The sequence below is a fragment of the Elaeis guineensis genome, chromosome 13 (genome assembly GCF_000442705.2).
Source record: "Elaeis guineensis isolate ETL-2024a chromosome 13, EG11, whole genome shotgun sequence".
NCBI lineage: Eukaryota > Viridiplantae > Streptophyta > Magnoliopsida > Arecales > Arecaceae > Elaeis > Elaeis guineensis.
In genome coordinates, this window is record NC_026005.2 from 7,109,487 (window position 1) to 7,122,260 (window position 12,774).

Here is a 12,774-nt window from a genome sequence, read left to right on the forward strand (position 1 = left end):
TACGTTGGGAAAGCTTAACTCTTATGCAGTGCCATGCACATGGTTAGGAAATGGGAGGGAAAAACAATGAAAATACCATGTGTTATGATATACCTGAATCGTTGATGGGAGTTGCTTGGTAGTTTGTGAATTCTTGTGAAAATGAAGTCAAAAAGCTAGTCCTAAAAATTTCCATTATGATAATAGAGATAGACACATTTATTAGCTTGATCCGTAAGTGGATTGACTTAGCTTTGCAAATTCTTGGCGCTCATTAAGCCACATCTTGACACGCTGACTTTGATAACCTTTCTTTTCTTTTTTTCTTTTTTTTGGTAAGAAGAACTTAATTTGTTTCAACCGCACCAACTTACAGGTTGATCAGCATGACTTATTTTTTTAGGAAAAAGAGAAAAAAAATTATCCACCTAGTTTATTAAAATAATAAATAACAAATATAATATTCATTTATAGAATGAAATATTCATTCATTCGTACCATCCAAGATGCAACATTGAAAGTTGGTGGATAATTAAAATCAGAAATCATTAAAAAGAAGCATTCATTATCTCACCAGACTTAAAATTCAATCTCAAATCACACCTTCAAGCAGTTTAAAATTCCAAACTCAAATATTCGAATTCAATGCCCAATTTTGAGGCTTGTCGAAAGCTCGGTGAAATCAAAATATGATGTAGTATCTTCATGGTGTGCCACTAATCAATCAAAAGGCGGCAAAGTTCAGAGAAAATTTCTTATCGACAGACAGCAAACCGGCAGCAACAAATTGCTCTAGTGATCACTAGATTTGTTCTGTCAAAAGCTTGAAATAAATTTTCCTAATATACAATTCATGTGACCGCGGGCCACACATCGATCCAATTTATTTAGATATCATCATATTCTAAAAATGCTCCCACCAATAAACCAGAGTTTTATCTTGAACGCAAAACCAACAACAAAACCCCTGATAATTGCCAATTTTGAAGGATGTCAATTCAGATACAGTTCAACCAAAAGCCCATGCAAATCCACAGTAATCAGAAAAGCTCATTTTCCTTGTGAGTGTGAATGACGCAGTCTGCTCTCGGATAGGAGACACAAGTCAGGAGATAACCCTTTTGTATCTGCGATTCATCGAGGAAGGATCCATCGGACTGGTCGACTTCACCGGACTCCATGCGGCCAGCACACGTGCAACATGCCCCTGCCCTGCATGAGTAAGGCAGCTCCACTCCTACGGCCTCAGCAGAGTCCAGAATGTAGGCGTCATCCGGAGCATCAAACTCGTGCTCCTGCCCCTCTGGTCCAATGAGCTTCACCTTGTAAACAGCCATTGCAGATGCCCTGAAATGGTTGGATATCTTCAGACAGGATGTTTTTGAGATGCTCTTTGAGCAGCTCAGTGAGCAAGGGCTCTTGATCAGCACCGATCGGCCTTGGCTTCTGATGCTGCTTTTGACTGTGTAGGCAGTCGGAATGGCAACCGTCGACATTGTGTTACCTATAAGATTGCAAAACGCAAAATGGTTAAAGACCTTGTTCGATTGCAGATATCTAAATGATTTCATACTTCAAGTAGGTGGACTCTGTTGGATAAACTGCTAATAATCTTGTCTGGGATTGGGAGATGCATTTTATGCACAAGGGCTTACATTTTAGCATTAATTTCTAAAAACATTCTCAGCACATGCAATTGATGATCTGAAAAATTTTTAGATACAGTATGTGATCTTACAACATAACATAAATATTTTAATAACTCCTCTCCACGACTTCCCGAAAAAAATATACAGTAATTAGATCTAATGTAATTTTACAAAATTCAGCCAAACTCATGCATATGGGAATAAAAGATGTTTTCAGACACAAGACTTCATGATATATTATATGGATCTCCGGAAAACATGATTAATAGATGTCAAAAACTCATTAAAAAGATGCAAGTATGGAAAGAACCAATAACAATATTTATGCCAAACACTGCAAACATGTTGCTGCCAAAACCCTTGCAAACCAATGCATTCTTGACAGTAGAATTTGAAGATGAATTACCTTTATATTTCTATGAAACATGAACTACGATTCTACCATGCAAATTAATAAAAATAAAAAGATAGATTGTACAATTTTGACTCTGGAACCTCCAATGCAAATAAACAAATAAAAAATAATAAAAAGAAAACTGGAAGGTGCTTATAACTTTTCTGTTTTTCTGATGGAGGTGGGGAAGGATCATGTTTCTAACTTTTCTGTTACACCGGGAAAATGCTACTTGACTTCTCAGGTGAGAAACAAGTTTCTGTCATAGTACTGGTATCTAATTCAAACCTAACAAAATCCAACCTATGCAAAGATAAAACAATGTATGCAACTGAATATGACACAGAAACCAAATAGAGGTCAATGCGTCGCTCCCATGAAAAGTCAATTTACCTTTTAGAGATGCATAAGAGAAGGCAAGTATGTAGGTCCTTACTCTTCAGTCAAACATCCATGAGTGAGGAAGGCGACTGACATAAGTTATCTTCTTCTTATGAATATAGGCCAACAAAAATAGAAGGACAAGAAAGCAGGCACATGGACTATCACAGACCAAGCTGATTTGCCAACCATTTCTAACATCCTATCAAAAATACTAAACTCAGAGCAAAACATGAGATACGGAACTTTCAGATCTATATTATCAACTTATTATCTGTTCTTAACACTGGTCATGCTGTTTCAAATCTGGACAGAAAAGGTGGAGGGCTGATTCAGGTTTACACCCAGACTTAAAAGGATAACTGCATCCTCCATGGATGTCGGATGGTGGTGGTGGCAACTTATGTACGCTTGTTTTCGTGCAAAAATATATTTTTTTGCTCACAAGACTTATCATCAATACCTATACTTGCCAACATGTAAAACACATTCCGTGCCAAATATATACCACATTCTTATCATCATTATCAATACTGTTTGAATCCTAATGATGTAACCATTCATGAAACAAAAGCAGAAACAATAGTAACTGTCAATTCCCTTACACTTACCACCCTCAAATAATAGAAACAGAAAAACTCAAGCTTAAAATGTAAAAAGCCATCTGTTGATAAGGACACAGCTTCACAGTTAAGCCTAATATACCCCATAACTGCAGTTTTATTTGAAGACCATAAAAAATTTCGAATCATAGTTCTCTTGTTAACTCTACAAATATGAGCTGACAAGGACACATTATTCAATATGATGCACAAGTAGCTCAATCAAGAACTGATGTGCCGCCACAAGCTCACGACCATTTCCTAACCAAACATCTTATCCCTGGTAAAGAACCATAAAAGCATATCTATAGAAAAATTAATTTTTGAAAGATGAAAGCCATTAACAATAACATTGCATCACAACAACCATTTTGTTTATAAGAGTCTTGAACATGGTGACAGGGGATGTCTCCTAAAACCATTTATTCTCAAAATTATGGTAATGGCTGAAGGTATGGCACCAGCTCCGATGGATTTGCTCAATTCTGAATATTTATCCCCCTCCCTTGTAACAAATTATATGTACTCTACCTACCTATGCCTTCGCTTGAACAACAATAGCCAGAGGTTCGTTAAAATGGAACAACCCAAATTGTGACTCCACTTCAGTAATTCTTTTAGAAGCTACCTCTACCTCTGTCCTATTTCCATCTCAAATATTATAGTTACTTGAAAGGCTTTCTTGCTCCATGTATGTCCCTCCACACGAAAGAAACAATTGATGTTTGAAATGACTTGCTGCATTACAACATGATTATACCAAAACGTTCTCATTATTGCAGTAAAATCATTTTCTTGTACCCTGTGCATGCACACTCTTAGTTTGAATGATATAATGAAAATAACATTCCCTGCTCTATCTATTAATGTCTCTATATATACCCCTAATGTACATATATTTTGACGAAGCAAATAGCAGAAAGCATATTAAAAGTCATCGCTCCCTTCTAAGCTTATAATAATCTTCGTCTACCTCTGATTCCATGCCATGATAAAATGATCGAGTATGCTCCCCAGTTGTCTTTCAGCGATAACCAATCCCATCTCAGTTTAAAAATCAACAAACTTAATCTAGAATAGAACTGAAATATTCATCCTCCAAAACTCTTGAATAATATACATGAAGAGGCTGTGACTTGCAAGCATTCAGTAACTCGGTACATTTCTTCAAAAACAATCGAAAGGAGCCTAAAACTAAATACGCAACTATTTCATCAATATTTGTTAGATGACAATGATGCAAGAAAGTCATGCTATTAGCTATGCAATATTTAAATTTTCCAACATTCACCAGTAATCCTACCACAACTTTCCGATGAATCCCGGGCAGTTTCTTTCAGATAATATAACTTTCACATAAAATTAATATAAAATGCCAAAAAACTGTTTATCATGTTACCGTATCATCTGCGCTGATTAGCTATAGCTGAGACCGTAAAACCAAAAAGAAGAATAACTCATAAAATAGTTATTTTGGACTGACACAGCTAAAAATCTTAATTAAACCAACACCCTTGCCATCAGGATAATCAAAAGTAAGCCTAACTTGGCAACAAATCAATCCGCTAGAACAATTCAAAGATCATATCAGGATGCGACTCATAATAATTCATATTGAACTATATAAAAATAAATAAATTAAAAAGAAACGAATTAACGAAACCAACATGGAAAAGGGGTGTGTGTGTGTGTGTGTGTGTATTAGACCATAAAACATATAAAATCTTTAATTGGATTGTAATCAAAAAGAGATAAAAGGTAGACAGGAATAGAGACAGAGAGAGAGAGGGGGAAAGATGACAAGAATGATACCTTGAGGGTGGGTCGTACGGCGACCTCTCGGGCAGATCCAACTTAATTGAAAGAGAAATGAGATCGAGGCTTCACGGGGGTTTTCAGGATGCCACAATGAATGATGGATCTTCCATCCCTTTATATCGACGCGAGGGGTAGACTCCCCTGGCGGCTTTATGTCGGGCGAGGGGTCACCGGGCGAGGGCAGGCGGAATTCATGAAATTTCAAAATTGCCCCTATTGTTGTACAGAAAAGACAGAGAAAATCTCAAAATTGCTAAGTTTAGAGCCAAGTTTTCAGGAAGGTTTTAAAGATAAACAATTGCAAAAATAAATGTTTTATCATTTAAGAAGAAAATTAATTTATTTTATTCTCGATAAAGCAAGGTCTTACCGGATCGTCACGCTTCTTCCATCTTACACGGTGACAACAAGTAAAATTTTATTGTACATTAAATATAGCATATATATATATATATATATATATATATATATATATATATATTGTAAAATCACTTATTGAAAAAATTTTTGTACATCTAGAAAATTGACATGGAGCGCACCACTTTATATGATTGGTCCACATAATCATCACTTTCCAACATGTATTTAATGTCTGTAATTTTATTTTTTTATTTAAAAATTTTATATGATAAAAATATCTTTACTCTTTAAAAGAATTATGACATCTCGTAACGTATTACGACTTTCTATACATAGAATGTCATAATCTGACTCAGAAAGTTATGATATACTGAGTAAAATTATAATTTTCTATATGCAGAATATTACAATATGATCCAGAATGTCATAATATGATCTATAATATCATAATATGGAAGGAATATTTTTATTCAATTATTTTTTAATATGCATTTAATGTCTGTAATTTTATTTTTTCATTTGAAAATTTTAAATGATGAAAATATTTATATTTTTTGATAAAAAATTATAAAATTCTGTGCACATTATGACATCTTATGCTAAATTATGACATTTTGTAGATAAAAATTATGATTTTCTGAATGCAGAATGTCATAATATAAACATAAAATGTTATAAATTTTTTAAAAAATAAAAATATTTTTATTATTTAAAATTTTAAATAAAAAATAAAATTATAAATATTAAATATATATTAAAAAATAATAATTATATAGATCAATCAGATAAAATAATTATATATCAAATTTTCTAAGCCATCCGCAATAAATTTTTTTTTGCCCATTAGGGGCTCAATTGGCAATGGGTCTGTCCCTAATTTTAGATATTCTGTGTTAAAAAAAAATTGAAAAACTACGAAAGGATGATGAGTCGGTGATTCGGTTTGATAAGGGTATTTCTGGCCATTGGGCACTCGACTCAAGGGCTGCGTCCTTTCAGTGGACGCTGGGGCCAACGCTGCTTTCTGATGGCACCCTCTCAGGTTACGAGTGGGACAGGGCACGGCTCGACCGCTTTATGATGTGGCACGTCCCTCGTAGCAAAGCTTACAGGACCCACATAATTACCCTATGTTGCAAAGTCGCGTATCATCGTCATGCGATCTGGATCAAACGGCCTGCAATGAAAATATGATAGCCATTGAAAGAAGTTCCTTGGTTTGGACCCAAATAAGCATCACGATAAGGATGCATCGTAAGAGGATCGGATTGATTTAAGGAAAAAAAAAAAATGGAAAGGCTAATTCTCACCCTTTATCCTCTATCAATATCTTCCTGCAGCACTGGAGTTTATATACACAAGAGTCAAAAAGTGCAGATTGGTGCTCTTTTTGCCAATAAAGGACAAGGTTTGTACCATCCGATCTAAGGCTTGGTGGTAGATATTATCATGTTCCATTAAATTGGTTTTTGCATGTCCTCCATTGTAACACCCCGGCCCAAAAAGCCCAAAGCCTTACAAAAAAAAAAAAAAAAAAAGAATGAAGAAGACTCCCGCTGGGAGTCTTCTTCCACCCAAATCACTGGTGGAGAGGTTGAATCCGAGGCGGATTCGACCTCCCCTACATCCTATAAAACCCCCCTCTCCTTCCCTCTAAGGTGAGCACCGGATTTTCTTTTATTTCTCTCGAATTTTTTCCGTTGAAGCCGCGGATGTCCTCATCGTGTTCATCTCAAATACTTGCCGGAGACCTCACCGGAGTCGGAGGTAAGCCCTTCTCCTCTTTCCTCTCTTCTTTCCCATCCTTTCTATGGCTTCGTGCACTCCCGCCGGCCTTCGGGATCACCGAAAAATTCATGAATAAAATGACCCTGTTTTTACTCTGTTTCGGCCGAACTCTTCCCTCTCTTTTCCGGCCACCGGCGCCGCCGGTTGCGGCATCCCATTCCCGAGATCGAACCCCCATCTCCCTCTCTTCCTTCCCTGAAAATTTCGACCGCCGGCGATCGGCCAATGGCCGGAAATCATGAAGAAAGGGGACGGATCCCCTGTTTTCTGATTTTTTTTCTTTGTTTTTGCCGCCGTCCTCCTCTTCGCCGCCGATCGAACCCCATCATCGGCCGTTGTCGGATCTCCGGCCAAGCCACCGGAGCCCGAGCCACCGAGGGGGGGACCTCACGGTCCTCCCCTGTTTCAGCCAAGGGAGGCCGCGGGAAGAAAAGAAGAAAGGAAGAAGAAGAAGAAGGAGAGAATTTTCCTCTCTCTCTTTTCTCTCTCTTTTCTCTCTCCTCTCTCTACCTTCTCTCTCTACATTTTCTCTCTCTAGATTCTCTCTCTAGACTTTTCTCTCTCTTTATGGATTTTGTCTCTCTAGGATCTTTTCTTTCTCTCTGATTGCATCATGAATCCTAGAATAAACTTGAAGATGAAAATAAGATGATCTGAGGTTGCTCCGAAATTCGTGCAGTAGATCTGATCCCAGTTCGATCCTATTCAAAATTTGTAACACTTGATTCATATTGAGTTACCCTGATAGGACCTCTGATGATCTCGATCATGAGTGCCTCATCGGAAGGATACGGAAGTTTCTCTCTCCACTTTCTCTCTCTACTTTCTCTCTCTAGAATTTTCTCTCTCTTCATGGATTTTCTCTCTCTAGAAGTCTTATGGATTAGTGGAGGATCCAGATACTTAGGTAAATCCTAATTTTGGTTAATCCTAAGAGAGATCCTAGATTTGTGTTATCAGATCGATTATCGGTAATTTTCTCCATATATGTGATTTTTATATTGATCAGGGTTATGAAGAGATGATTGTCTGCATATGATATCGAGTGGAATATCTTGTTAGAGAAATTCATAAATCAAAGAAGAACATTGATTTCTGTGTTTGGATCAGTCACCGGTAAAGGTAAGAATCCCTGTACATGATCACTATTATATATGCTATTTTACTATTGGTCTTGCATCGTTGGTTTTGCATTATCGGATTTGAGATCGATGAATTTATTATATCTGAGATACTGTTATTTGATTTTGAGCATGAGTATGTTATGTCAATATATATGTATCAGAGATTGATGGCATGATTATATGGATATGACATATCTGAATTGATCATAATGCAAGACAGAATTGATTGATGAAATCAACACATAATGATTAAATGAAAAGAAAGAGATATATGGTATGGACTAGCCTTGTCATGTGGAACAGCCGGCCAGGAGCTTATGCCTGGGACAGCCCACCAGGAGCTTATGCCTGGGACAGCCCCCACTGGCTTACAGGTGGATCAGCCGGCCAGGAGCTCATGCCTGGGACAGCCCGCCAGGAGCTTATGCCTGGGACAGCCTCTCACGGGCTTTGGTACGTGGGACAGCCGGCCAGGAGCTCATCCTGGGACAGTCTTGAAAGACTTTTTAAATGGATTCGATCCGGATGATGACTGAGGTATAGACTTGGATAGTCCAGAGCCAGAAAGAAAATGTTAAAATCATATGATTATGAAAGGAGAAATGAAAGATAAGATATGAAACAATTGTTGAACAAAAGTGTTTCACCGGTTAACATATGATGATGCATCTATTTTGACAAGACAGAAAATTTATGAATGTTTGCATTATTCTGGACATTGAACATGAGATTTTATATTTTATTGCTTATCCTTATTTTCAGACTATATTACTATATCAGTGTGATATGAGAATTCTTACTAGGCTGTAAAGCTCACACCCCTTCATCTTTCTTTTTTCTTCTCAGAGTTACAAGATGTCCATGGTTGGCTATAGTATGGATTTGTGAGTGAGCGGATGCATAGATAGAGTACCGTTGATACTTGATCAGAAGGAATGTTAATTGTAATTATGCAAGTTTTATGAATTATTGTTGAAATTAAATATTATGGTTGATAAGATTGTAATGATTTATTTTGGCCTTGCATATTCTTTAGGGCTTGCTCTAAGGAGTGTGCGGCCATCACGTACCTGACCCGGGTGTTGGGTTCGGGGCGTGACAGAATGGTATCAGAGCATAGGATATGATCGTTAGGGATTATGATATGAGTGATTAGAATATTACAGAGTAATATCAGAGCTTAGGTTATGATCATTGGAGATTACAATATAAATGATTTGGATGTGATAGAATAATATCAAAGCTTAGGTTTAAGATCACTAGAGATTATGAAGAGATATTAAAACTTTATGTAAGATCAGTAGGATGTGACAGAGTGGCATCTGAGTTTAGAGCTTAGGTTACGTTCATTTGGAGACAATGATATAAGTGATTAGGATATGACAGAATAGTACTAGAGCCAAGTTTAAGGTCACTAGGGATTGTCATATAAGTGATATCAAAACTTTGGGATTATAATCACTAAAGTATGATTGATAATATCAGAGTTTAAGATTTTGATCATTAAAGGTATGATAAAATGATATTAGAGTTTAGGTTATGATCACTAGAAAATATGATTTAAGTGGTATTTGAGTTTAAGGTTATAATTATTCAGAATTGTAATTCTAGTGATATCTGAACTTAGGTTATGATCATGAGGAACACGATAGATATGAAAGAGAAGATTCAATATTTAGATTTCGAATCAATAGATATTAAGATGGAATTTATGCATAAGTGGCATATGTTATCTATAATAAAATTGACGAGTTATATCTTGGATTTCAATTAGTAAGGTTGACCTAAGTATGAAAAGAGTTGACCTTGGAATGAAGTGGGAGGTATTGATAAGTTATGTTGAGAATACTAGATGATTTTATGATTGAAGATCATGATACTTTTCTAATTTCGATGATAATTGTCTGATGCGTTATGAATTTTGGATTTATCAAAAGAAAGTTAATTAGGGTATGGTCTAAGAAGAAATTTCATCATATGAGAGAGAAATATTTTTTTGAACATTGAATCTATAAGAGGATCATATATGAAACTCAATTTTAAATGAAAAATATACTTGAATTTTATTATGAGAATATGAGATACACATCTTGGTAAAATTTTTGGTTACTCAAAATATTATATTCTGAATATGATTCCTTGATCTTTCAAGTTGCATTGAATTTCAAGTCAAAAGTTTATTTTTCTAAGTAGATCAAAAGTATTTTGATATTGTTGTTAAAGTAAAGAAGAAAATTTATTTTGTCAGAGTATGATATACAGGTTATGATGAAATCTTTAATAATTCATATTACTATCTTTGGATTAGATTTTTTTTAATTTTTTTTGTGATTGTTGAAGATGGTGAAGTGTATTAATTATTCAAGTCAGAGTTTGAATTTCTGAATTGAAATAAGATATCTTACTAGTGTTAAAGGTTGAATAACTTATACAAGGGACAAGATTTTGTATAGATTTATTGATTAATATTAATAGTTATGATGAAGAGAATTCTATAAGAAATAATCAAGTTGATTCTACTTAAGGATGTTGACTTGAGTTCTTTTAGTTGTCAAATTAGAATTAATTCTTTTAAAAAAAAAGGAAGATTGATTTAGAAATTATCTAAATGATTGTAAGGTAAATCTAAAGTTAACTCTAATTGATTCTAGATATGTTGGATTCTTGAAAGAGTGATGAAACTTATACAATAATTTCAAATATAGGAAGTAGATCAAGATTTAATTTTTATATGCTATACCCAAAGGTAGTAAAGATGAAGAAACTTAAAATTTTGCCCTAAGTTTTATCTGAAATTTGAAGGTTGGATCTATCTTGGATCGATCTAACATATAAGGATATTTTTATCTTTGATATAATTATATAATTTGATAAACCAAGATCAGAGTGCGCAGCAAAAGCATGGTGGGTTAAATTGATTAGAAATATTAATTCTTTGATTCTGAAGATATTATGGAATACATTAGTTGTTAATAAAGAATAATTTTTAATCTGATCATAGTCGGATAATTTTTGTTAGTAGGTTGCTTCATTGTAGATAATGCCAAGAAATCTTAGATATCTCAAGTTTATTAACAGCTTGATAGTTCTGATATCAGTTCAAACTTAGAATGTCCTGACATAGATCTCATATTTTTTTTAAAATTAATGTTGTTACTTGAACTGATATAGAAGATTGAGATTTTTCTTAAGATGAGAGTCTATATATAAAATTTGTTGGAAAATCAAGTGAAGAAAGAAATCGATAGTCGTGAAGAGTGTCCAATGTTCGACTTTTCTTTATTTTTCTATCAAGAGTAGTCTGAGATAATTATGAATTTTGAGTAGAATGTATTAGACAAATAAGGTGGTATATTAATACAAGTCCAAAATGTTACAGTTCTTCAAAAAAAAAGTTGAGCAATCAATAAGAAGGGATGAGTTTAAAATTTCAAATAATTTTGTTATAACAAGATCATGAGAAATAAATAATATATATGACATTATTGTAAGCTTGAGAATGATATGAAGAATGTATACTTTGGAATATATCTCAAACAACATAACTTAATTTCGAGGACGAAATTATTTGAAGGGGGGGAGAATGTAACACCTCGGCCCAAAAAGCCCAAAGCCTTACAAAAAAAAAAAAAAAAAAAAAAAAAAAGAATGAAGAAGACTCCCGCTGGGAGTCTTCTTCCACCCAAATCACCGGTGGAGAGGTTGAATCCGAGGCGGATTCGACCTCCCCTACATCCTATAAAACCCCCCTCTCCTTCCCTCTAAGGTGAGCACCGGATTTTCTTTTATTTCTCTCGAATTTTTTCCGTTGAAGCCGCGGATGTCCTCATCGTGTTCATCTCAAATACTTGCCGGAGACCTCACCGGAGTCGGAGGTAAGCCCTTCTCCTCTTTCCTCTCTTCTTTCCCATCCTTTCTATGGCTTCGTGCACTCCCGCCGGCCTTCGAGATCACCGAAAAATTCATGAATAAAATGACCCTGTTTTTACTCTGTTTCGGCCGAACTCTTCCCTCTCTTTTCCGGCCACCGGCGCCGCCGGTTGCGGCATCCCATTCCCGAGATCGAACCCCCATCTCCCTCTCTTCCTTCCCTGAAAATTTCGACCGCCGGCGATCGGCCAATGGCCGGAAATCACGAAGAAAGGGGACGGATCCCCTGTTTTCTGATTTTTTTTCTTTGTTTTTGCCGCCGTCCTCCTCTTCGCCGCCGACCGAACCCCATCGTCGGCCGTTGTCGGATCTCCGGCCAAGCCACCGGAGCCCGAGCCACCGAGGGGGGGGACCTCACGGTCCTCCCCTGTTTCAGCCAAGGGAGCCGCGAGAAGAAAAGAAGAAAGGAAGAAGAAGAAGAAGGAGAGAATTTTCCTCTCTCTCCTTTCTCTCTTCTTTCTCTCTCTTTTCTCTCTCCTCTCTCTACCTTCTCTCTCTACATTTTCTCACTCTAGATTCTCTCTCTAGACTTTTCTCTCTCTTTACGGATTTTGTCTCTCTAGGATCTTTTCTTTCTCTCTGATTGCATCATGAATCCTAGAATAAACTTGAAGATGAAAATAAGATGATCTGAGGTTGCTCCGAAATTCGTGTAGTAGATCTGATCCCAGTTCGATCCTATTCAAAATTTGTAACACTTGATTCATATTGAGTTACCCTGATAGGACCTCTGATGATCTCGATCATGA

General features: G+C 36.0%; 1 protein-coding gene across 1 annotated transcript; it reads right to left on the bottom strand.

Annotated features, from left to right (window-relative positions):
- Positions 1 to 786: 786 nt before the first annotated feature.
- LOC105056846 (ferredoxin, root R-B1) lies at positions 787 to 4,940 on the bottom strand. Its single transcript, XM_010939181.4, has 2 exons — positions 4,818 to 4,940; positions 787 to 1,483 (listed from the first exon to the last, which is right to left on the bottom strand). The coding sequence occupies exon 2, from the start codon at positions 1,473 to 1,475 to the stop codon at positions 1,020 to 1,022; it is 456 nt and encodes a 151-aa protein (XP_010937483.1). The 5' UTR covers positions 1,476 to 1,483; positions 4,818 to 4,940; the 3' UTR covers positions 787 to 1,019.
- Positions 4,941 to 12,774: the final 7,834 nt, after the last annotated feature.